The 25,908-nt window shown below is 36.3% G+C and overlaps 1 protein-coding gene across 1 annotated transcript in view; it reads left to right on the top strand.

Moving 5' to 3' along the window:
- LOC306867579 (neurocan core protein-like) overlaps window positions 1-25,908 on the top strand; it is a gene marked incomplete at both ends in the record, with an annotated part of 112,455 nt that overhangs the window by 8,780 nt on the left and 77,767 nt on the right. Inside the window, 6 exons of the mRNA XM_079413328.1 lie at window positions 6,350-6,742; window positions 11,660-11,834; window positions 13,590-13,717; window positions 14,999-15,292; window positions 15,631-16,386; window positions 20,878-21,942. Coding sequence (XP_079269454.1) covers window positions 6,350-6,742; window positions 11,660-11,834; window positions 13,590-13,717; window positions 14,999-15,292; window positions 15,631-16,386; window positions 20,878-21,942 — 2,811 coding nt within the window. The remainder of the gene's footprint in view (window positions 1-6,349; window positions 6,743-11,659; window positions 11,835-13,589; window positions 13,718-14,998; window positions 15,293-15,630; window positions 16,387-20,877; window positions 21,943-25,908) is intronic.

Raw genomic sequence — 25,908 nt, 5'->3', positions numbered from 1 at the left:
TTATTATGTTTTTGTGAAATGTAATATACATTTTTCTGCTGGATGTTTTTTTTTTTACTCCTTTTTTTTTTTTTTTTTTATTTGTCCATGGTGACACTGAATCAATTTCTGCTTCTTTTTCTATTTATATTGGATTTACAACTAGAAGAGAAGCTTTTTAATTATATTTCTTTATTTATTTTCTTTTTTTAGAAGATTTTTATGTGTTACATTTATTTACACAAGTTTTTAACATTTATTATATTTTTATATTTTATTTATAAATACAGTTTTAAAAATATTTTATTTTATTTTATTTAGCAGTTGTTTTTATGCAAAAAAAGCTCCTTCTGGCCTTAAGAATTTAAATATTCATTCACTAACTTGTTTAATATCTATTTATTTTTTTACTTAATTGTTTGTTTGCTTTTCATTCATTTATATTGTTACGGGGCTGACGAGACGTGAGACGTGCGGATCCATATGCAAAGCTTTATTACTAAACATGGTGAGACAGGCAGGGTCAAACAGGTATGGCAAGGGCAAGACAAAGCAATCCGTGGAGCAAGTGTGGGTCGACGATAAGCGAACAGTATCCAAAGGGGCAAGGCAGAGAGATAATCCAGAGTCGAGAGCAATAATCCAAACGGGGAGCGAACAGAGTCCAAACGGCAGAGGCAAAGGGTAAATCCAGGAAACAAGAGCAGGGTCAAACACGGCAGGAAAACAAGGCAAGACTAAGGCTAAGACAGTGGCTCTGTAAAGTGCTATCGCTAGGTGAGTGATAAATGCAACAATACTCGGCCCCGAGCAAGAGGAAGTCCCAGGCTTAAATACAGTGATACTGATTGAGAAATGGTGATCAGGTGTGGGCGAAATAGTGAACAGCTGTGAATGTCGTCAGTGCAAAGGATTATGGGAAATTGAGTCCAATGTGTTGTGAGTGAAAAAGTCATAGTGGTGAACAGGTGACCTCTAGTGGTGGTTAATCAGGAGAGCATGGACCAGATTCGTGACATATATAAAATATAATAATATTTACTTATTTAACCATTAACATCTCTTGGCACTTAATAATTTAATAAAGTATTTAATTTATATATTTTTGCAGCAAGTAGCTACTACTGGTCTTATTAATTACATTTGCATATATTTTTCATATATATATATATATAAATGCTGCTAGCCCTTTGTAATTTTCTTTGTAATATCTATCTATCTATCTATCTATCTATCTATCTATCTATCTATCTATCTATCTATCTATCTATCTATCTATCTATCTATCTATCTATCTATCTATCTATCTAACTTTTAAATGGTACACACTGTCAGTCCTCTGTCGTGTGTGTCATGTGTTCCAGCCTCATGTTTCCTTATTTGGTTTGTTTCCTGTCCTTGTTTAATGTGATTATTAGTTTATTCTATTCAGCTGTGTTTTAGTCATTAACCTGTGTACTTAAGTTCCTGCCTATTCAGTTTCATGTCGTGTGGTCTACTCGTTACTCCCTGGTGTTCCTGGCTGTGTTAGCCTTGCCGTGTCTTGCCCTGCTTGTTTGGATTTATTAAAGACTATTATTTGAGTTTCCATCCTCGTCTCTGTGTTCCTGTATCCTCCTCATGTGTCCACCGTGACACACACAACCTCTTATTAATTCAGCATGTTTTATTTAATTTTGTATAAAAATTGGAATTCCACAGTTTGATGGATTGAGTCAAGAAAAAGATGTTTCTTCTGGTTCATTCATCATCATATTGCATATTCATTCAGCAAGTAAAATCATGTTCAAAATGAATACTTTTATTTAGTGTTTTATTATTATGTTTTTATTATTAAACAATCTATCAAATAACTTCTCATACCACTTATAAAAAGTATCTGGGCTACTCCAAAATAGTTAGTTAAATAAATAAATAAATACAAAATGAACGAATGAATGAAAAAGCACATTACAGTCAGGATAGAGCAGCTCCATTGCCTAATCTCTTAATTATGATGGGGAGTTGTTGGGCCGGGAGAGATGAAATTTCCCTGTACTGTTAGCAGACTCCCTTCTTTACATTAAATCAAATCAAATAACGGCAGGGCAAGCCCAGACACGAGGTGCCAGGCGAAAGCCCAATCTAATGAAAATAAAGCAATGAATTTTTGTGCTCTCGCTCTGAATAGTCAGCGGCCTCTCTTCCTCCATCTTACCTTGTGTCATTCATTCAATCCGTCTTGCAGCAATTACATTCTCACCTCCCCATATGCAAGTGAGAAAGACGAGCGGCCATCCAGTGCATTGTGAGAAACTATAATGCAACTGTACATAATAGGAATTGTGTTTCACTTGGGGATGAGAATGAACTGCTATAGAGCGTCTATGCATCAACCCCCCTTTTTGCTCATGCCACCTATTGATTTTTATTTTTTAATTTATTAATTTATTTTTTCCTCTGAGGCAAACGGGATTATTACCTGAAATTACTCCATTTGCCTGTGTGTTTAATGTTGGCAGGGTTGGATGAATTTATAAATCACATTGTAAATGCAGTATAAATAATAAATTGTTTACTATTGTATAATGTATTAATATTGATTTTAGCAAAAAACATTCTTTTTCTCTCGAATGCCACAAATCCCAATCGATGACTGAGCTACAAACAGGGCTGTTTGTTCTTGGCCATCAGATTTTCTTTAAGGATTATGGGATTTTTAATTTTGGAAGACTTTCATCTGTATCACTGTACTAATTTTGGGCTAGTTTGAGATGAAATACTGGTCAATACTGTCTTGTGTGCAGTAAATATGCCTATTTTGCCTACTTTTCTGAATATTATAAAGTTAAAAGTTATACATTACTATTCAAAAGTTTGGAGTCAGTAAGAGCTTTTTTAATGTATTTCAAAGAATACATTCTGCTTACCAAAGCAGCATTTATTTATACAGTACAAACCAGTAATATTGTGAAATATTTTTGTAAATTAAAATAACATTTGTTTTCCCTGTTATTTTAATATATTTTAATATGTAATTTATTGCTGTGATGCAAAGCTGAATTTTCAGCATCATTACTCCAGTCTTCAGTGTCACGTGATCCTTCAGAAATCATTCTAATATACTGATTTATAATCAAGAAACACTTCACTAGCTGTGCAGTTAATTTTGTTTTTTTTGTAAACCATGCCACAAATTTTTTATGATTCTTTTATGAATAGAAAGTTAAAGAGAACATTAACAAATGGTACACACAACCTCTTATTAATTCAGTAGCCTATGTTTTATTTAATTTTGTATAAAAATTTGAATTTCACAGTTTGATGGATTGTTCTTTCGTCATCACGTTGCAATTGCATTCAGTAAGCAAAATTAATACATTTATTTAAGTTTATTTAGTTTTATTATATGGAAAAAATTTGTTTTTTCATAGTTCAATTAAATAAATTTATATAATTATATAGATATTCTAGGGCTGTCAAATCGGTTAATAGCGATTTATATGTATACATATATACACACACATGTATATATTTAAGAAATAGATGTAATATATTTATATTTATGTATAATATATATCATACATAAATATGAATATATATTTATTTATATCTATGCACACACACACACACACACACACACACTATATATATATATATATATATGTGTGTGTGTATGAAGAGTTCATTTGCAAATACCGATAACTCCATTTGTTTTTTTTTCAGAAATCACGTTTTTTTTTATTGCGCAATAATATCATAAGTAATATCAGTCAAACTGCAGTTGGGTTGTTTTGATTAAGTAATAACAACTAAACAAATACAGGCAATTTACACAATTAAAGTTAATTAAAAGTTTGTTTATAGCAAAAGCAGATAACTCCAACAGTCGTTTTTTTGGCAAAAGCAGATAACTCCACATTTCGTGTTTTAGAATTAAAAAAAAAACTCGTTTAATCTTTGTAATCTCCTCAGATGACAATGTAGATGTCTGACAAACGTTGTTGTTGTTGTGATCATGGATTTATGGATGTGATTATACGCAATACACAGAGCTTTTCCCTCACCATTGTAACGCGCTGCTTTTTCAAGGTTCCATGAAAACGTTTCAGCTTTTATTTTATTTTTACGTCCTGAAGAAGATATATATATATATATAGTGGGGCAAATAAGTATTTGATACACTGCCGATTTTTCAAGTTTTCCCACTTACAAAGAATGGAGAGATCTGTAATTTTCATCGTAGGTACACCTCATCTGTGAGAGACAGAATATATAAAAATAAAAAAAATCCAGAAAATCACATTGTATGATTTTTGAATAATTAATTTCCATTTTATTGCATGAAATAAGTATTTGATACAATAGAAAAATAGAACATAATATTTGGTACAGAAACCTTTGTTTACAATTACAGAGGTCAGACGTTTCCTGTAGTTCTTGACCAGGTTTGCACACACTGCAGCAGGGATTTTGGCCCACTCCTCCATACAGGTCTTCTCCAGATCTCTCAGGTTTTGGGGCTGTCGCTGGGCAACACGGAGTTTCAGCTGCCTCTATAGATTTTCTATTGGGTTCAGGTCTGGAGACTGGCTAGGCCACTCCAGGACCTTGAAATGCTTCTTACAGAGCCACTCCTTAGTTGCCCTTGCTGTGTGTTTGGGGTCATTGTCATGCTGGAAGACCCAGCCACGACCCATCTTCAATGCTCTTACTGAGGGAAGGAGGTTGTTAACCAAAATCTCGCGATACATGGCCCTACCATCCTCCCCTCAATACGGTGCAGTCGTCCTGTCCCCTTTGCAGAAAAGCACCCCCAAAGCATGATGTTTCCACCCCCATGCTTCACGTTTGGGATGGTGTTCTTGGGATTGTACTCATCCTTCTTCCTCCAAACACGGCAAGTGGAGTTTATACCAAAAAGTTATATTTTCGTCTCATCTGACCACACGACCTTCTCCCATGCCTCCTCTGGATCATCCAGATGGTCTTTGGCAAACTTCAGAAGGGCCTGGACATGTGCTGGCTTGAGCAGGCAGGGGGACCTTGCGCTCGCTGCAGGATTTTAATCCATGACAGTGTAGTGTGTTACTAATGGTAACCGTTGAGACTGTGGTCCCAGCTCTCTTCAGGTCATTGACCAGGTCCTCCCGTGTAGTTCTAAGCTGATCCCTCACCTTTCCCTCCATGAGGCGAGATCTTGCATGGAGATCCCGTCCGAGGGAGATTGACAGTCATCTTGAATTTCTTCCATTTTCTAATAATTGCACCAACAGTTGTTGCCTTCTCACCAAGCTGTTTGCCTATTGTCCTGTAGCCCATCCCAGCCTTGTGCAGGTCTACAATTAGACAGCTCTTTGGTCTTGCCCATAGTGGAGAGGTTGGGGTCTGATTGATTGAGTGTGTGAACAGGTGTCTTTTATACAGGTAACAAGTTCAAACAGGTACAATTTATACAGGTAATGAGTGGAGGATAGGAGAGCTTCTTAAAGACAAACTAACAGGTCTGTGAGAGCCAGAATTCTTGCTGGTTGGTAGGTGATCAAATACTTATTTCATGCAATAAAATGGAAATTAATTATTCAAAAATCATACAATGTGATTTTCTGGATTCTTTTTATATTCTGTAAATTACAGATCTCTCCATTCTTTGTAAGTGGGAAAACTTGAAGAATCGGCAGTGTATCAAATACTTATTTGCCCCACTGTATATACACACATACATACACACACACACGCACGCACACACACACACATATTATGTAAACGCAAACTTTTATTTTGGATGTGATTCATTGCAATTAATCGATTTGCCCGCCCTAATATATTCTCATAATTTGATAAAAAAACAATAAAAATAAGAGTTTTAAAAATTTCTTCTGGTTCAATCCTCTTATGGCAAATGGAGTCTGTTGGATTTTAATGTAGTGTGCTCTGTTGAGTACTGCATATTGGCTGAACAAAGTAGGCCTAGTTCATTTGAAAATTATTCCAAGTAATATTAAAAACTATTTAAATTTTTTTAAGAAGAAATGGTAGTAGCCTCTTTATGAGTAAATTATTTTTTTTGCAGTATTTTGAAATATTATATGATTATTTCAAGTTAAAGTTTATTATAAAACACATTTACAGACAACAAATGTTGTACCAAAGTGCTGTACAATTTGTAAATACAGTATAGTAAACAACAACAAAAGAAAAAATGAATTAAATAGAATAGCAAAGTAAAAAAAAAAACATGCAAATAAAACTCAAACATCTCAAGCAACACAAGCTGAAGAGAACAACTGAAATCAGAATGAAATTGAGACACTATGAGACACTATTCATCAAAATGCTCAAGATTAGTCGTGAATCTGTTCAGTTTTGCCATTTATTTCTCTGTTCTCAGGCATGGTGAGGTGTGATACTGTGGTGAACATGCGTAAGGTGACTCACCAGCGGGTTCAGGAGCCAGTCTCAGGTACGGCCCTCCTGCCGTGTGTTTTCACCCTGCGCCCGAGTCCTTCAAATGAACCCCCCCGCATCAAGTGGACCAAACTGTGGGGTCAACGTGGCCTGGACGGCCTACAGAAGGAGCAGTCGATTCTGGTGGCTAAAGACAATATAATCAAGGTGAAGAAAGCCTTCCAGGGCCGCGTGACCTTGCCGGGATACCCAGAGAACCGCTACAACGCCAGCTTGGTGCTGACAGGCCTGCGATCCAGCGACTCGGGGATGTACCGCTGTGAGGTCGTGGTCGGCATTAACGACGAACAAGATACAGTGCCCCTTCAGGTCACAGGTAATGTAGCGCACCGCAGAATGCTAATACACGCAGCTGTGATTATAGTAATCAGATTCATCATAAAACTACTGCTGTCTTAAAGAGATAGTTGTTCTAAACCTGCATGAGTTTCTTTTTTCTGTTGAACACAAAATAAGGTATTTTGAAGAGCTGAAAAGTTGATGGTCCCCATTGACTTCCATAGTATGAAAAAAAAATACAATGGAAGTCAATGGGGACCATAAATTTCTTCAGAATATCTTCTTTTGTGTTCAGCAGAAGAAAGAAACTCATGCAGGTTTGAAACAACAAATGATAGGATTTCCATTTTGGGGTGAACTTCAAAGTTTATGTTTTGCGCAAATCGCGATTAACTTCTCTTTTCAGTGGTTTCGCAGGCCTCTGGGTGAAACGCTCTCTCTGAATGACTTGATATATTATTTAATCTGAAAAATTGGCTGTAATTACAGTCTTCAGCGCTGAGGATTGGTTTTCCTGCACATCTGGTGGCGTTTTCCATCAGATCAGACCATGGAGGCATGGACCAAACAGCTGCTACATTTTTTGCACGCTCAGATTTCTGCCAAAACCTTGATGAAGTTAGTTAGACTTCATTCGCTGCCAGCATGCAGCACAGTGCTTGTGCTTGCGTCAGGCTGTGGAGCGGAAATGTTCATGGGGTGAATTTATCAAACAGTCGCAGCATTTTTACACACAACACAATATTCAGAGCGAAAAACTAGTTTTATTCACTAAGCAAACTGATTTAATTGGGTGCTAAATGTACTGCAGTAGTTACACAGCAATTAAGTTGATGTCATTCTTTTAAGTGCAAAAGTAGATTACGTTTATTATAGGTTAACAAAATTTGGTGCAATTGTGCTATTGTAATAAAATGTATTGTAATAAAAAAAAAAACAATAATAGTCATAATAAAAATAATGTAAAATCACAAGATAATATATTGAATTAATATTTTTTAATATATAATAATATAATATATAATAACAGAATGTGTAAATTTAGGCAACTTAATAATAAAAATAATAATAGTCATAATAAAAATGGTATAAAAATTTAAATAAAATGAAATAAATATATTTAAAAAATAAAAATTAAATGGCAAATTAAATAATAGTAAATAAATACACAATTAAAAAATCTAAATAAAAGAATAATAAGCAAGAAATAAAAATATAGACAAAAATTACAAATAAATATGAAAAATAAAATATCTAAATTTAAATTTCATTTTAAATTAAAATATCTAAAAATATAGAAACTAAAAAACTAAAAATCTATAATATATAATTGTATGGCGTAAAAACAAACACTATCACAGAAAAAAATAATTGCATTGAAATATTTATATAGGCAGGGAATCAAATATGAAGTTAAACATATACATGATTACAGTGAACGGGGCCTAGAGAGCATTAAGCAGCAAAGGGAAACAAATTTATGACCATTATGATGAAGTCATAATTTCTGATTGCAAAACTTAACAAGGATTACTTCTCTGAAGAGAGAGTGACTTAAAAAATGCATTATTAATATTATACATGCGGATACTCATGTACTGAAACCTCCTCCTCTGCACGTCTGAATAGTTCATTAGTTTTAGCTCAGCAATTAAAGCATTGAAACATGCTGGCAGCCAGTATCATGAAAAATTCCCATTACTGTTACGAGCTTTTATGGAAATAGCAATAACATTGCCAATTAAAGCATTCACTAACCTTAGATGCTTTCACACCTTATTTTGTTACAGCAACGTATTTTTGAAGACAAAGTACTGATTAATGAAGGGAAAGATTCGAGACAATTTACAGGAATATTTAAAATAAAAAATAACATGCAGTTCGACCACATTTGACCACAATCTGTGTTAAATAAGTAAAACCTCCTCAAAAAAACATTCTTGATGTTATTTTTTTTTAATCCTGTATTCATGTGAAATAACACCGTGCAAACAGATGCAGTCATATTCATTGCATAATTATGTATTTAATTAAAATAACATTGCACTGTTTAACGCAGTAGAACATTTCTGTAAAAAATAAAGGTTCTTTAATGGCATCTTTGGTTCCATGAAGAACCTTTAACATTTATGGAAGATTATTTATACAGCATAAAGATTTAGATTAATAAACTGTTTTTCACTGTTTTTCACTATAAAATAGTTTAAGAACTGTTGATTGAAAGGTCCTTTGGGGAACCAAAAATGGTTCTTCTACAGCATCACTGTGAAAACCCACTTTTGGAAACTTTATTTATTTATTTTATTTTATTTATTTTTCTTGTTTTTTAAAGGAAACCGTCACCCAAAAATGAAAAATTGCTGTAAATCGACTCACCCTCAGGCCATCCAAGATATAGATGAGTTTGTTTCATTGGAACAGATTTGGAGAAAAGTAGTATTGCATCACTTGCTCAGCATTGGATCCTCTGCATTGAATGGGTGCCGTCAGAATGAGAGTCCATACAGCTGATAAAAACATCACAATAATCCACAAGTAATACACACAACTCCAGTCCAGCAATTAATGTCTTGTGAAGTGAAAAGCTGTAAGAAACAAATCCATAATTAACATTGTTTTTAACAACAAAATATTCCAGCTAAAATATGCATCTTTTGTCCATAATATTGCTTTCTCCAGTGGAAAAAGTCATCTCATTTGAATCTGGAGAGAAAGAATATATTGGTGGATTTTGATGTGAGAGAACAACAGACTTTTCCACTGGCGTTATTATGGATTATGACTCGTATTTTAGCCAGAAGTGACGGTTTAAAGTTAAAATGCCTTATTAATGGATTTGTTTATTACAAACACGCATCTTCACAAGACATTATTTGATGGACTTGGGAGTTTTATGGATTATTGTGATGTTTTTATCAGCCGTTTGGACTCTCATTTTGATGGCACCCATTCACTGCTGAGGACCCATTGGTGAGCAAGAGATGTAATGATACATTTCTGTTTTTTTTGAGTGAACTATTGCTTAAAGGTGCCATAGAATGCATTGATACAATATTTTAAATTGTTCTCTGATATCTACACAGAAGGTATGTGACTTAGGTAAGGGCAAAAAATCTCCAGAAACAATTTTACATGTCCATTTACAACCCTAGGAATTCTCCCTAGAATGAAATGGTCTGTTATTGGCTTATTTGGAAGGGTCATGAATAATAATGTTGAGCTCTGCTCTGATTGGATGTTTCACAGTGTGGCTCATTTCAGTAGCTCACAGGAAGGAAGCACAGGGAGGAAAATATATATTTCAATACTTTCTCTCGCAGTTATATCGTTGGGTAATTATACTGTATATAAAATGCAGGCATCAGGAAGCCGCTATTAATATGCTTGGCATTGAAACTGCTTTCAAATGCACGAGTGCTTTTTACTTTCACTTTCGCTTTCGAGATTCAAGATCACACAAACTATGTTTATACTATGGAGCAGCTGTACTTACCACACATTTTACAAGATCAGATGCTTGTCAGTGGTGCTCAGGATCTGTAAATCATTCATTATCATCATCAGTCATCTCTCCTTACTCTGTTTATGTAGTAAGTGAAATCTTATGTACTGTAATGTAACAGGCTTCTGCTAGCAAGGAGCTAATCATGTCCCTTTAGTGGCTCGCATTATTTTATTAGAACGCGTTATTTGCTTTCCGTGCCTTTCTGAATACAGACACCAACCCATCCCTGCACAGCCTGGAACATAACATTTATTTCCATGATCTGCCATCATTCGCTGAAACTTCTGATGGTTCGGCTGGCGGCTGGCCTATAACATGGGCGGGTATTTGCAAATGTTGGGGGTGTAACTATTAGTGATCCCGACTGTTACGTCACAGTCGGTGTTATGTTCTGATTCACCTATTTTTCAGTGGTCTTTTTTATTCACGAGTTTTACATAAGAAGGAGGAAACAATGGTGTTTGAGGCTCACGGTATGTCATTTCCATGGACAGTCTCATTATTCAACTATGCCAAGGTAAATACAGTTTTCCATTCTATGGCACCTTTAAAAAGAAAAAGTGTAGCTAGGATTTAAGACTCAGTGAAACATTACAGACATTCAACAAAACAGTTAGCTAACTGGTCACAAATCTGACCTTCCCCGGATTATGTCTTGGGGAAATGAGATATGGAAACTCTGACCCCCTTTTCTAATAAGATGCGGCATTCCTCAGTGGACGAGAGTCTCGCATATCTCATCCCCAGAAGTTTGTCACAGACAGTGAATATTTTTATAAGCTCCGAGTCTGTCCTAAACTCCAATGGGAAGCACAAAAGAGAAGCAGGCCGAAAAAAGGAAGGAAGCAAATAAAAAATGAGAGAGACGTTTTCCTCCCATGCCCTTTTGAAGTGGGCCGTCACGCGTAGCTGCCACAGTTGGGTAAAAAACAGGCCGTATTGCTCAGGAGACTGAAATTTTCCCTCTTAAGACGTCGTCTGAAGTGTTTCGCCATAAATTGGCCCACCTAGCTTTGAGGATTTTCCTTTGTCCCTTTCATGTTTGTGCGTTCTCCCGGGATGGCAGCCGACAGTGGAGGTTATGGACGTGGTGTGTAGAGTAGAGGACGAAAGGGACTCCAAACCCATGTGTTCTGGCAATAACAGACGGACAGTTCAAAAGCAATCCCAGGAATCTAATTTCTTTATACATCGGACTGTAAGTCCGTCCTCTAACTGGTCAAAGAACTGGTGCTGGGATTTCGCTTCTTTTGTACTGTGTTCCTGTCTTTTGCTTTTCTCACAGGATTGAGGAATGGCAGAAAAACAGGAATGAAAGTGAAATTCAGGAAATAAAGTGTTTCAAGGGGCCTGCATTGTTTCGTTTCTTAAGTTAAACACATATTATTGCTGTTCATTTGGGACAGAGTTTATGCATGGTTCCCATTATGCACTTTTTTCCCCAAACAGGAGTGATCTTTCACTACCGCGTGCCTCACAACCGCTACGCGCTGTCCTTCACTGACGCCAAAAGAGTTTGTCTCGAGAACTCTGCCAATATCGCCACGCCGGCCCAGCTTCAGGCCACTTTTGATGACGGCTACGACAACTGCGATGCTGGTTGGCTGTCGGACCAGACTGTGAGGTCAGAACAAGAGATTAGTCAGTTTTTTGTGAACCAGATTTGGAAATGTGCCTTTTACATTTAGCATTTAAGACGTCTTTGGTTTGTTTATGTAATTCTGTTCCATTATATTTAGTGTATTTATAATATGTTATTAAACATTTTAATGTTTATTTTATTTTTAGCATGACAAATGTGACCCTAGACCACAAAACAAGTCATAAGGGTTTTAAATACATCAGAAAGCTGAGTAAATAAGCTTTCCATTGATGTGTGGTTTGTTAGGATTGGACAATATTCGGCTGAGATACAACTATTTGAAAATCTGGAATCTAAGGGTGCAAAAAAAAATCTAAATATTGAGAAAAGTTCTCCAAATGAAGTTCTTAGCAATGCATATTACTAATCAAAAAATAGGTTTTGATATATTTACAGTAGGAAATTTATTTTCTTTACTTAATATCCTAATGATTATTTGGCATAAAAGAAAAATCGAAAATTTTGGCCCGTACAATGTATTTTTGGCTATTACTATCAAATATACCCATGCTACTTATGACTGGTTTTGTGGTCCAGGGTCACAAATGTCTAGCATCTATTTTATTTTATTGTATTTTCAACAGAACAAAAGTACAGTGTTTTTTATTGTGTACATTTATAATATTCAATAACATTTCTGTAATTAATATTAACATGACATGTTTTTTTTTTGCTTTATGTATAATATTTTATAGAATATTCAATTTTATTTTATTTTCAACATGACAAATGTCTAATATTTTATCTTTATTTAAATATTTTTAACACCGTTAAATTGGACAAAATTAATTGCATGCGTTAACGCTAATTTTGACAGCACTAATATATATGTGTGTGTGTAAGAGTTACAGGTCTATTACATACTAGTATACGAAGTACATGATGTAAAGGTTTACTAAAAGACCTTTTGCTTTTCTTCAATTTTGTGGACCAAATTCAGAAACAAGTATATATTTGGGAGCAAAGAAGTCTTTGAACATGTTTACATAATTCTATTCCCCAGCTAATTTCTAAATCTTCCTTTTAATGTTACTTATAAAACTATCACTTTGTAGATCAGAACGAAAATTTGAGCTGCCGTGCCGATAAATTGGTCCCCCTTGCATGAAACAGAATAGCGCAACTTTCTTCAGAAGGAATCCGGGACTCAAAGCAATTTAATAATCAGCCGTTCTAATTAATCGTAATATCTATTATGTATCGACCACATTACAGCCCGTTTCTTCAGGCTTGCCACCTCCAATCACTTTTCCCTGTCTGAATGTCAGGCGGCTATTGATTTCAACATTCATATCTACCTCATATTGTCAGCTCGTAATTGAGCCGCGAGGCCCGGCCCTCACCGAATAAAAGCGCGAGTGGGTTTTCCCCTCCCTGCATGGAAGAGCTCTAATTGGGCCATCTCCAGAGAAGCTTGGCTACATATCAGTGAAGACGCAAACGTGCAATTAGCGCAAGCGTATGGAGACATCAGAGATCTCTGGACTGGGATGGAATATATGTGGGCTGCTGTAATGGTTTTATATAACTGACTTCAATATTTGGGCTGCGTGAGAACCCCTATTCGCTATTTCTCTTCGGAAACCCTGGAGTGCCATGTATAATCTCTTAATCAGATTTTAGCCGGCACCCCTGCGCCATCCAAATCGATGTGCTTTCCAGTAATTGCACAGTTTATCTTACTCACTCCTTCCCTCCTTGGAAATGACTCCTGGTTTGTTTTGGCTCCTTACCCAGGTATCCCATCCAGTCGCCTCGGCCCGGCTGCTTTGGCGACAGGGAGGACTCACCTGGCGTGAGGAACTATGGCAGCCGAGACCCCGACGAGATGTTCGATGTGTACTGCTTTGCCAACGGCCTGCAAGGTACCGCAGATGCATTCAGTTACAGCTCAGTCATTCAAAAACTGTCTTTAAATGTCCTTGTGAGCCTCAGATGGCGGCGATGCATGTACCTGCTCATGTCCCAACTCCCAGAACATCTAAGTAGGTCACCATGCTTTTAGCTCAGCCCTACGGTCTATGCCAGAGCGGGTACAGTTATAACATGCTTCTTTTTTTTAAAAGTGCATGTCCATTTGTTTCGTGCAGGAGTGACGGCCCTGCCTCTTGCTGTGAATTAGTATTCCTGAATGTCTTAAAAGTTTAATGCCTGTCATATTGGTGTAATTTATTAATTTATGTATTTTTACAGAACTTTTTTTTAATAGATATAATGTTTTATTAATTGACGTGTTTATTTATTTGTCTTATCGATTTGCCTATCCATTCATCCACCCATCTATCCATCTTTGGGTGGACTTATTTAGAATTATTTAGTTTTGTCCTTGTATATTACTGTATATTAACATAAATTGGATCTGTTACAGAAAAACAAAGTGATTTTTGCCATTGTGGGGGATTTTATTTTATTTTACTTTCAACATGACAAACATTCAGTATTTTATTTAGTATATATCTAATATTTTATTAAATATTGCTATATATTGTTTTTATTTTTAACATGACAAATGTCTTGTATTTTATTTTATTTTATGAAAATAATCAAACATCCTTTTCCCATTAAAAATCTAATTTTCCAATTTTCTAGAAATACAGTCAAAAATGTACCAAGCCCCAAACATGACATGCAGGGGGAAAAAATATATGAGGCGCACAATGTAATAATTTGTTCCCTTGTTTTACTAAATTGTGCGCACAATATAATAATTTTTTCCTTCGCTTTACTAAATCGTGCACATGACATGGTCATGGTCACATCGTGGTCTCGTTTTAGTTTAATCAAATCAAATTAAGCAAATGTTACTGTGAATTATACTGTGGGAACAATTTACTTAAAACAAGGGAACGAATTAACCCTCTGGTTAAGTTGTGTGCACGCGTCACTATTTTTTTCCTGCATGTCGTTTGTGGGGTTCCGTAAAAATGAATAAACAATACATTAAATCTCGTTGTTACAAAAAGTACATTTGAAGTTTTTCCTATATTTAGCAATCACATGGTTTACAGTGTAGATGTGTTAAACAATATTATGAATATATTACCAAATTTAATTTCTTTATAAAGTTTATCTATAGGTCTCATGTTGCAAACAGCAGCATTCTATTAGCACTTATAAATAATGAGCACTACATCTCTTCTCTCTAGGTGAAGTGTTTCACACCAGCGTGCCAGAGAAGTTGAGCCTGGCGTCTGCTTCCACTCACTGCCACACTCTGGGAGCTCAGCTGGCCACGGTCGGGCAGCTCTACCTGGCCTGGCAGGGTGGCTTAGACCGCTGTGACCCTGGATGGCTGGCAGATGGCAGCGTGCGTTACCCCATCAACCTGCCCCGGCGTAACTGCGGAGGAGATGAACCAGGAGTACGAACCGTTTACCACAACCCCAACCGCACCGGATTCCCAGACACTAGTGACCTCTTTGACGCCTACTGCTATCAAAGTTGGTTGAACTTCTGGCCTTTCTCTGTTTTGCTACAAGCATATATTCATACAAAGATCTTTTAATCTTTTTGGGGGGTTTCGATCTCAATGATGAGCTGGAGATTTCTTTTTTTACTTTGAGAAGTTTCATGAAAAATTCTTTTACATCCCATTTACATAATTTTGCAGCATACATCCGAATAATTTATCAAGAGTTTCACCCTTGTGTCAGGAGTATCTGAAAAATGTATGAAATGAGGATTAGGTTAACTTCGTATTACGGACTTCTGTATGGATATCTGCTTTGTAGTTTTATCTGTCAATGCCACCATTAACGAGACTATCTTCCTCTTTCAGAGAAGAATTTTGAAGAGCAGGCGGCGATACTCCACAAAACCCTAGAAAACTCCAATTTGAACTCTTCAAGCGACGAAGAGGTGCAGCTCCAAAGAAACGGAGCCTTCCCTGAGCCTTCAACTTGGACCGGTCTGGTCGATCTTGAGAAAGAAGACTTCAAGTCCATCATAAACAACGAGTCTTCAGAAATCTCAGAGGAGCATGTTGTAATCCATCTTGGACCTGAAGAAAGGTCTGTAGAATGGGAAGACGATGCTGCGGAAAAGCAGGAGAACCTTCAAGGGGGTTCGGCGAAAGAGGAGACCGATGATTCAGATGGTCCTGATGTGTCTCCTGACCCGTCTTCAACCACGCCCTCTTCTTCTACGCAAGCTCAGACCAGCAACAGTGTCATTTCCAACTTTGTGAACACAATCATGAAGCCATTTAGGTACTGGACTGGGACTGGAGAACCTGAGATACCAGCCACGGAGTCCAGCCTCTACAGAGGAACCTCAGAAATGGTCTCACCTGCCAGGACGAAGCCAAGTAGAGTTATAACAAGCAAAGTTGGTGCTGATAATGCCATCGTGGAGCCTAATATCAAGGAACATTCATACAATCCCTCCACGTCAGATCCAGAAGAAGAACTCTTGGAACAGGAGAAAGAATTGGTCTTGGTGGCTGCGCAACAGGAGATAAAGAGTCCAAGCAATTCTTATATGGATCATTCATATTCCCAGACCTTCACAGATAGCTTCACTGGACCAACCAAAGGTACAATACACTCATCCAAAGCTTAATAGAAGTTTAAGCAAGGACAATTACACAAGACCATGCAGCTTCTCTTCTTAATTGAAGTATGTGAAGTAGGTGAAGCTCATGCTTAATTTAGAATAGGGCTTAATTACATTTTGTATTATTTTATACTTGGTTTATGTAGAACTGGGTGATGTGAAACCACAAAAGTGAGTTTCTTCTATTATAGATTTTTGGCCAAGAAGTCAATCTTTCAACCGAGAGGTCAATCTAATGTTTATTCTTCAACTTCAACCACTTATTTGTCTCATGGGTTGATTTTAAAGTCACTAGACATTACCTTTAGACAGTGCAAATTTGTTAGTGGACAAAAAAAAGTGTGAAAAGTTGTTCATGTCCAAAAGATTCTTCATGGCTGAAGAAGCACCCATGAAAGGAAGTGAACAGAGCAAAACATAAAAAATAAAATCACGTAGGCCTATAAAAAAAACAAGAGATTTTATCCACTGTAAATTAGTGGAAGGATGTATTTTTGGTATTTCTTCAGCTGAATCCAAGTATACATTTCATCACTGAATGGACTGTACTTTTAACCCTCATAGTGTGGCTTTCATTCGCCGCAAATCAAATGTGGCATCCACTTGGTGCAAAGATAAATGCCCTTGGCATACTACGTTCTCCAACAGCTTGCTGTTTATTTTTTCATTGTTTTGAAAGAAAAACAATATGGCAGCAAATGGTTCTTCAGGCACAGGTGCCGAAGAGGAAGGTTGCCGACACGATTTGTTCTCTGGAATACAAAAGTGGGAGGGTCGCTGTAGAGGTCACAGCGCTGAGATGTATTCTGCCTCCTGCTCTAGGGCTTTTAGTGGATATCAATGTCTGTCATATCTGTGCCAAGTAAAGCTGCATAGTAAGAGACAGCAAATTGGGATCCAACCTCTGAAAATTTAGAGCGTTGCGAGCCTTAGGCTGAGATTGAAGCATGTCTAACTGGTGTGGTTTTAGCGCGATGGGTTTTGGCAGCAGTCCGTTCTCAAGGCATCATCAGTACAAATATCCTCCCCGCAAACCAAATTCAACAGGGAACATTAATGTTTAATGCCGGGTGAAAATCCAGCTTTAGTCAGCATGCATTATTTACATCCGAATCTAATTAATGTGCTTTGGCCGAAACCGCAGGCACCGCTACAAATTCCAAGTCTCTCCCAATTATACGAGGCGTGATCATCGTCAGGGCCATGGAGTGTGTGCGTAAAGATACTCCGGACTCAATCTGGCTGTTTCCGTTAGTTTTTCCTCCAGCAGAGGTCATTTAGTTGAGTTCGGATTCACTGGCTGTTTCACCCTTCACTGCATGCTGCTCCGTCTCTCCCCTTGTTTCGAGTTTCATTACATAGAGCCTGTTGAGAATTCAGAAAATCCTGCCATCTTTTATATAAACTCGCCATGTCTTTGAGTTCCACAAAATATTGTATTCATATAAATGTGTGCTATGAAGAAATTCTCGGAAATGCATCTGTCCCAAAGAAAAACGTGCTTAAGTATCTGTTTTGTTGAGTGTCCAGATACTTGAGCTTTATTTACACTGTTTAAGGGGACACTTAAACCACAAGATGCATGAATGTCATTGCATTAGATGCAAAATATCAAATCAAGTGGCATTTAATCTAAAGAAAAATGTAAAAAAAAAATCTCACAATTGTAACTTTGTCTCATAATTGGTACTTTTTTTCTTATAATTGAGAATTTATATATCTCACATTTATCAATTAATTTTTCTCTATATTGCAGCCTTTTGCCCATTATTTCAACTTTAGTTCTAACTGCAACATTGCATCTCCAAATTGTGATTTTTTGTCTTATAATTGGGACTTTATGTCTGAAAATGATCACTTTCTCATTATTGCGACTTTATATCTCCCAATTGACCCTTCGCGAAAACCCACCCTCCTTAGTTACTGTTGCTATGTCTGACAAGCCATGGCACTCTCACGCCACACATCATGTTCTCGCGCAGTGAAAAATACATCGCGAGGTAAAAAGGAAACTGCCAACAGACAAAACAGAGCAGGTTTGGTATGAAACAAGTTCTCAGCTTTCAAATTTTGTTATTTTTAAAGAAATTTAAAGAATAAATTGACTACCGTTTTGTGACTCTTTAATGTGTCGTTACTGATCGTTGTATTGCCTCAGTTCAAATGGCATATGTGAACCAATCGTCTTTTCATTTCGAAATAAACATGAAATAAATGAATGAACGTCAGAACGTATTTTATTTCATCTGAAAGATATCAATACACACCATTTTTCATTTTTTTGAAGTCCACCGAAATTAATCTACTCTCCTGTCTGATTTGTTTCTAAATGCAACTTTATATCTCAGAATTACAACTTAAGTTCATCTAAATACATTGCATCTCCAAATTGTGACTTTTTGTCTTAAAATGTATGTCTAAAAACATCACTATTCTTACAATTGCGACTTAATATTTCCCAGTTTTATCTCATAATTGTGGCTTTTTCCAATGCAATATTTTATTTAATGATTGTGATTGTGATTTTTTTCACTATTGTGACTTCATATCTCATTATTGCAACTTCTTTTCCTAATTGCAACATCTTCTTCTGAATGCAATGTTATATCTCACAAATGTGACTTTTTATCCCGATTGCGATATTATATCTGACAGTTCTGATTTTATATCTCATAATTGCAACTCTTTCTTCTGAATGCAACTTTATATCTCAGAACTTCAACTTCAGTTCTTCTGACTGCAGCATTGTATCTCCAAATTTTATAATTAGGACTCTCCCGAATGCAACACTTTCTTCCAATTGCGACTTTAATGCGACATTATATCTTGCAATTGCGACTTTTTGTTACAATTCCGACTTTTATATCTCAGTATTGAAACTTTTTCCCCAGTTGCAACATCTTCCACGTTATATCTTCCAATTGCGACTTATTATCCCAGTTGTGATATTTTATATCTCATAATTGCAACGACTTCTTCTGAATGAGACTTTATATCTCAGAATTTCAACTTTACATCTACCAATTGCAGATTTATGCCTCTTGGTTGTGACTTTGTCTCACATTTAAACTTTCAGTATTGTGATATTGTATATCCCAGTTGAGATTTTCTTTTTTCTTTTTTTCAGTTGTAAATGCATGTCTCACAGTTACGACTTTTTATCTTGTAAATGTGACTTATCTTACAATTGTGCAATCTTACAATTGCAACTTAATAGCTCAGCTTAATAGCTCATATTTGGAACTATATACCACAAAATGGAGCTTTGTATCACCCAGACTAAAAACCACCTTGACACCAACTGCTTAAAAGTAATCGCAAAAATGGATATAAAAAATCCCTTGCAGCTTTTGTGTGCAGATGCCACTTGGTTTGATCTTGCTCCAAATACTTTACATTATGTGGGTAATTGTCCCACTATTACAGTACATCCAGGTAATTGGTAGAATCTATTTAATTCACTGCTTTTGTACATCTCATGAACATGTTTAATACCATCACAGTCCTGTGACTGCATAGAGTAATCAGTTATTCATATCATTAATTGCTCAATTACTTGGTTATGTAAATTGCACCACATTCATGTGACACCGCAACAGCAGAGTCTTGAATAATTCATTATTGTTTAATATTTCATTGTGTGTACCGAACATATGGTCTGTGAATATCTCAAACGGCCTAAATGCTGAACACTGCTTGTTTCCTTTAAGGCAAAGCATGTTACCTGAGCAGATATATGAATTATCCATGCACACAGTAAATACTTAAGCTAAACCAAATATCTCTTCCACACAGCCAGTGAAATCTTTGTTTAGGATTTGGTTTAGAACCATGTGCTGCAGTGTGCTGAGTCACGTAATAATACTAATAATAAGTCTAGTGCTTATGGCGTTTTTACTTTATTGCGCGCTCTGAATTGATACCTACACACATTATGATATAATTCCAGACCTTTTTGCTTCTTGAACATAAAGATTTGGGTCTTATTTTGTCTAGATTTACTGTTAGAAAGCATTGGGAATTAACAGGAGAGGAGCATGATGAAAACGGAATTAACAGGAGAGGAGCATGATGAAAACGGAATTAACAGGAGAGGAGCATGATGAAAAAGAGCCTTATTACCTGGATTGCTTTGAAAACGAATGTACATTTCATCCCCGTTTCACCCGGGAGTCAAATATGACCCTCTGGGAAGAAAACAAAGGTCATTTTAGCTATGCTTGTAGCTCATTTTCCCTTTGAAACGGGTTTGATTACAAGATAGGTGTGTTGAGACCGATTAATTGCTGGATATCTCCAGGGCATTGACGGATAAATAATGACAGTACTATATCGAGCCGCACACATTAAAGTTAATTACCATAGTTCTGGGGCGGGAGTTAGCATATTTTGCTCGCTAATTAAACATACATTTACATGAAACGATCTCCTCCCTCGCTCCGTTAATCACAGTTTTTTGTCATCCCTGCAGGAGCGATTGGATCAGGAACGGCGGATCCGACTCTTTCTTCGGCATCTAAGAGCTTCGGTTCCATGAGGAGCAGCCAACAAATTTGGCCGATAAAGTCCTTAAAAGTTGCCCCAAGCAATGATAGGCATTTCATAACTCAAACAAGCAGTCCCATGGAAGCCAAAAGAGCCAGTTTGGAGATCATGACCATTCCTGTTTCCAGGAACAACCCTGAGAACTTCTCCGGGGAAGGGAAAGACTTGAACGAGGATGGTTACCCTATTCCTAAAGGTCCTTTGTCGCCATTATCTGCAGAGGAAGAAAAAGATGGCGAGGGAAGTGCAGGGAAGGAGTTACTGTTCACCCTTGACAGCCAAATAAATGGATCCGATGACCACGGAGTCCCGCTGGAGACCACTGTCAGATGGCAGCTTATGAGTCTCCAGACGACTCAACCTACTAGTGCATCCAGTTCTTCTGAATCCAAGCATGAGAAACCTGCCGACACGGTTGAGGAAGCCAGGGGGGAAATCAAGTATGTCCATCGGCCCATTGAAAAACACAAGAACAGTCTCTCGAACAAAGTCAATGTGCCTTTCGTTAAACGGAAGCAAGACTTAGGGTTGACCATTGCACCGGAAACACACACTTCCAGAACGCCTACTACACCAAGCCCTGGAGATCGCAATGAGGATAAGCTAGCAATTCAACCACCAACCGTAGGGATCACTCCTTCCCAACCTGGAGAAGAAACCACTACCGAAGACATTTTGTGTACTCCGGATCCAGCTGTTTCTAGCACGTGGTTACCTGTGTTTCAAGAAGAGGTAGATACTCCACAACCACCGCTTCCTACCATAATAATGACGCAAGCTGGACCTACGGTTCACCCGCCTAGTCCAGGTCCAAAGGACACTTCCCAACAGGCTGAATCCAGGTCAGGAGGGTCGGAGTCATTTGTGTTGGCTCAGGGCTGGATAACATCTGAACCGGTTCCAACGGAGGAATCTTCATCCCAGACCACAGGAAGCCCAGAGAAAGACACAACTGTGGATGGGAGTGAAAACAGCTCCTCCAGAACTTCAGGTAAATCACTCTTCAGCTGTGTTCTGTTGATATGAGAATCTAAAGGCCGGTTACAACATGAAAGATATGAAATGCGGTAACACTAGTTTAGGGACCAATTCTTACTATTAACTAGTTACTTATTAGCATGCATATTACTAGCATATTGCCTGTTTATCAGTACTTATAAAGCCTGCATGACCATTTTTTACATCCCTCAATCCTACCCTATATCTAAACTTAACTACCTTACTAACTAGTAATAAGCAGCAAATTAGGCATTTATTGAGGCAGAAGTCATAGTTAATAGTGAGAATTGGTTGCCAAACTGAAATTTGACCTGAAACGCTTTGAGAGAGCTTACTTGGGTTTGTTTATTTGTTAGTTAATTTTCCATTCTTTCTTATTTATGCTCTTTATTTTCCTATATGTCTTTTGTTTGCTCTTTCTTTTCTTAAAAATTTTTTCTTTCCTTTTTCCGTTTTGTCTCTCTTATGTTCTTTCTTTGGCACTGCATTTCTTTCTTTTATACTTTCCTGCATTTGTTATTTTCGTTTGTTATTTTTCTTCCAGTCTTTCTTTATATTATTCTTTAATTTTTTTTCTCCATTCTGTCTTCCCTTCTTTGACTTTCTCATCCTTTTTGTTTTTCTCTTTCTTTCCTTTGTTATTTCTTTCTTGATTTGTTTTTGTTTTGTTTTGCTTGTGGTTTCCTTCTTTTTTCATTAGTTTATTCCTTCATTTTTTTTATTTTTCTCTTCCATTCTTTCCTTTTATTTGCCCTTTTATTTTTTTTCTTTCTTCATCTCATTATATTTCTTTTTTTCTTCATTCTTTATTTTGCTGTTTATTAGTTTTTTCCATTCTGTTGTTATTTAATTTTTTTGTTATTTTTCTTCCATTATTTATTTTGTTCATTCTTTATTTTACGCTTTATTTTCTTTCTTCAGTTCTTTCCATCATTCTTTCTTTTGTTCTTTTTTCTTTCTTTTTATCATTCTTTATTTTGGTCTTTATTAATTTTGTTCTTCTTCCTTTTTTTGTTTTTCTCCTTATGTCTTTCATTCTTTTTTTTTTTTTTTCTTTTTCTTTTTGTTATTTTATTTCTTTCCACTTTTCGATAATGTATTTATTTCTTATTTTCCTTCATATAATTTTATTCTTATTCTTTTGGTCCTTCCCTCTCTGTTTTGTTTGTTCATCCTTTGTTCCATTCTATATTTCTATCTTTAGTTCTTTCTTTCTTGTACACAAACAGAGTGCAACAGAGAAGTGAATTGCTGCAGCCTCAGAGTAATTAGAAGGTTAGGACCAGTGCAATTAGAAAGTCTAGCTAAGGCAGAGATCTTAGTCTAAAACAAATCAATGTTGACAGAAGCCAGTAGATTGTTCAGTAATTGACTCCAGTCTTGCTCTAGTCTATAAGCATGTTTAAAATGGTGCCGTATACATAAGCTCAACCTCCCCTTGTTCAAATCGATTTCTTTGTGTAGGAGTTTCCTAGGATGCAAGAACACAGAAAACCACGTCAGCAAACAAAGTAATGATCTTTAAAGCAGCTCTAGTAGGCCTCTGGCATAGAATAAATGTAAACAGATGGACATCTTTTAGTATACAAAACACTTGAAAGAATTAATCATTTAACCCAGACCATACAGCCCAAATGAGAAGTTTTACAGTTTTTAACGCATGTTTCTGCAGCACAAAGTACGTAACTACAGAACAAAAAGTTTTTTTAAGGTCAGATTTTGTCTGTCTGTTAAATGAATCGTTGCTGCAGAGCTTTGACTGTTTAGCATATAACAAAACGAGGAAGAACTTTGAAATGCACGGAAAAGACGAGACAAAACTGCTGCTAAACAACTGTTTTTAACTGACAGAAAGAAACACGCATCTGAGCAGATTTTTTGCCTGAGGATTTCCTTCCAAAAACCTGGTTGCTTTTGAGCACAAAGAGCAGAGAGTCCTGTTTGTCCTCCTTTTCCTGTAGCACAGGTGGAAGTTCATAAGCCTTTTTAATCAATGATCTGCCGGTGGAGAGGCTGCTGTTCTCTGCCTCTCCCCCGAGGCCTTTTAGGCGTCACAGAAGTGTTTTTTGAAAAATAGCCGCCGTCACGGTAGTCATAACACCAGCACCAGACCGGCTTGCCCTTAATTAGAGAAGCGCGTCGCTCTGCGATAAAAATGAGGAGGTCCTGTGTCTTACGCGACTTTGCTGTTCCATCACTCTCGCTGACATGGCTTGGAGCTGTTTGCACATGGAAACAGACATGTTCATCGGTCTTTGTATTACAGACAGATGCAGTGTACTCATTCACACACACATACTACATACACTATCACAAACCCACCCAATTTCTGAGCAGGCCGATAATAGTAAGTAATACATTTTACTGTGATTTTTAAAAATAAAATATTTTAGTTAATTCAATTTTATTTGATTTTGCTAAAATATAAATATTTTCATTTTGCTTAAAGTTTAATATTTAATTTTTATTTTAGTGAAGCAGGATACACATTGAAGCATGTTTATCTGTCTTTACACATGTGCACTTAGCACACTATATGTGCTCTTACAGGCCCACAATATTTCGATTGTGCAGGTTATTTTCTTATATTTTATTTTGTCAGTATTTTATTTAGCGTATTTCTAAATTTTATTAAATATTTTTATATTTTTTCATTTTCTTTTCTTTTATTCTTTTTTTATTTATTTTTTATTGTTTATTATTATTTTGGAATTTTGTTTCTGAAATGGTAATATTTCATTTAATTTTAATAAAGTATTGATGCACATGTAAACAGACAGACAGTCTTGAACATGTGCATTTGACTAAATCTCTCTCTCACACACATACACACACACACACACACACACACACTACACTCTTAACTTAACAGGCTCTTAACTTATTAACAATTTATTATGTTTATTTTATTTATCCATTTATTCTATTTTATAATTTTTTTCTGTGGATATTTATTTTAATTTTTTATTTTATTTTATATTATGTTTTGTTTTGTTACTATATGCATTCTTACAGACCCACACTATTTTTATTGCAGGGGTTAATAACTTAATAACTCAGACTTATGTACCCTCTAGAACAGTGGTTGGCAACAGGCAGCCCGCGGGGTAAACTAAAAAAAACACTAGCTTTTCTAATCTTTTTGTATTTTATCTGTTTGTTTTCTTTTTATTTAATATGCAATTAACAAAAGCAAAAAAAGGCCTCTAACACTAGCTTGCTCTATTCTTTTTTTAAAAAAAAACAAAAAAAAACTTTCTACGTATACTCAGGGCCGGCGCCAAGTTACAAGTTACTGTGCCCACCACTTTCCATCCTTTCGCCTCCTCGCTGAACGTGATTGATTTCGAAAGCGAAAGTGAAACCGATAAAACAGCGTACATAAGAAAGCAATTGCATGCTTTAGCGAGCGTCAGCAACTGCACGCGATCACAGATTGCACGCTTCCCACCTGGACCGTACCCCCCCCCACCACACACACACACACAACGTGAGTGGTGCCCCCCTGACGGAGGTGCCCTGGCGCCAGCTCTGCGTATGCTGCATTAAGCTATTTGAGACTTGTTATAGCACTTGCATATTATTGCTCTTTTGTTGATTTTGATTGCTTCCATTGTCCTCATTTGTAAGTTGCTTTGGATAAAAGCGTCTGCTAAATGACTAAATGTAAATGTAATATATAATAAATGAATTATGTACTGTAATTCATTGTACTCTAATTTTTATTTTATTTTATTATTTTACTGTTTTATTTAATTAATTTAGTAGATTTTTTTCTCACTTTTTTTGTTTTTTTATTCTTGGAATTTATTTATTTATTTATTTTATTTTGCTAAAAGTTTAATATTCAATTTTATTTATTTTGCTGAAATATTAATATTTAATAAAATTTTAATCCAGTATGATGCACATAAACATACATGTTCTCATTATATTTTTTATATTGATATGAATTACT

The sequence above is a fragment of the Barbus barbus genome, assembly GCF_936440315.1.
Source record: "Barbus barbus genome assembly, chromosome: 49".
Classification (NCBI taxonomy): domain Eukaryota; kingdom Metazoa; phylum Chordata; class Actinopteri; order Cypriniformes; family Cyprinidae; genus Barbus; species Barbus barbus.
Note: the sequence above shows the minus strand (reverse complement) of the source record. Positions and strands in the feature narration are given on the sequence as shown.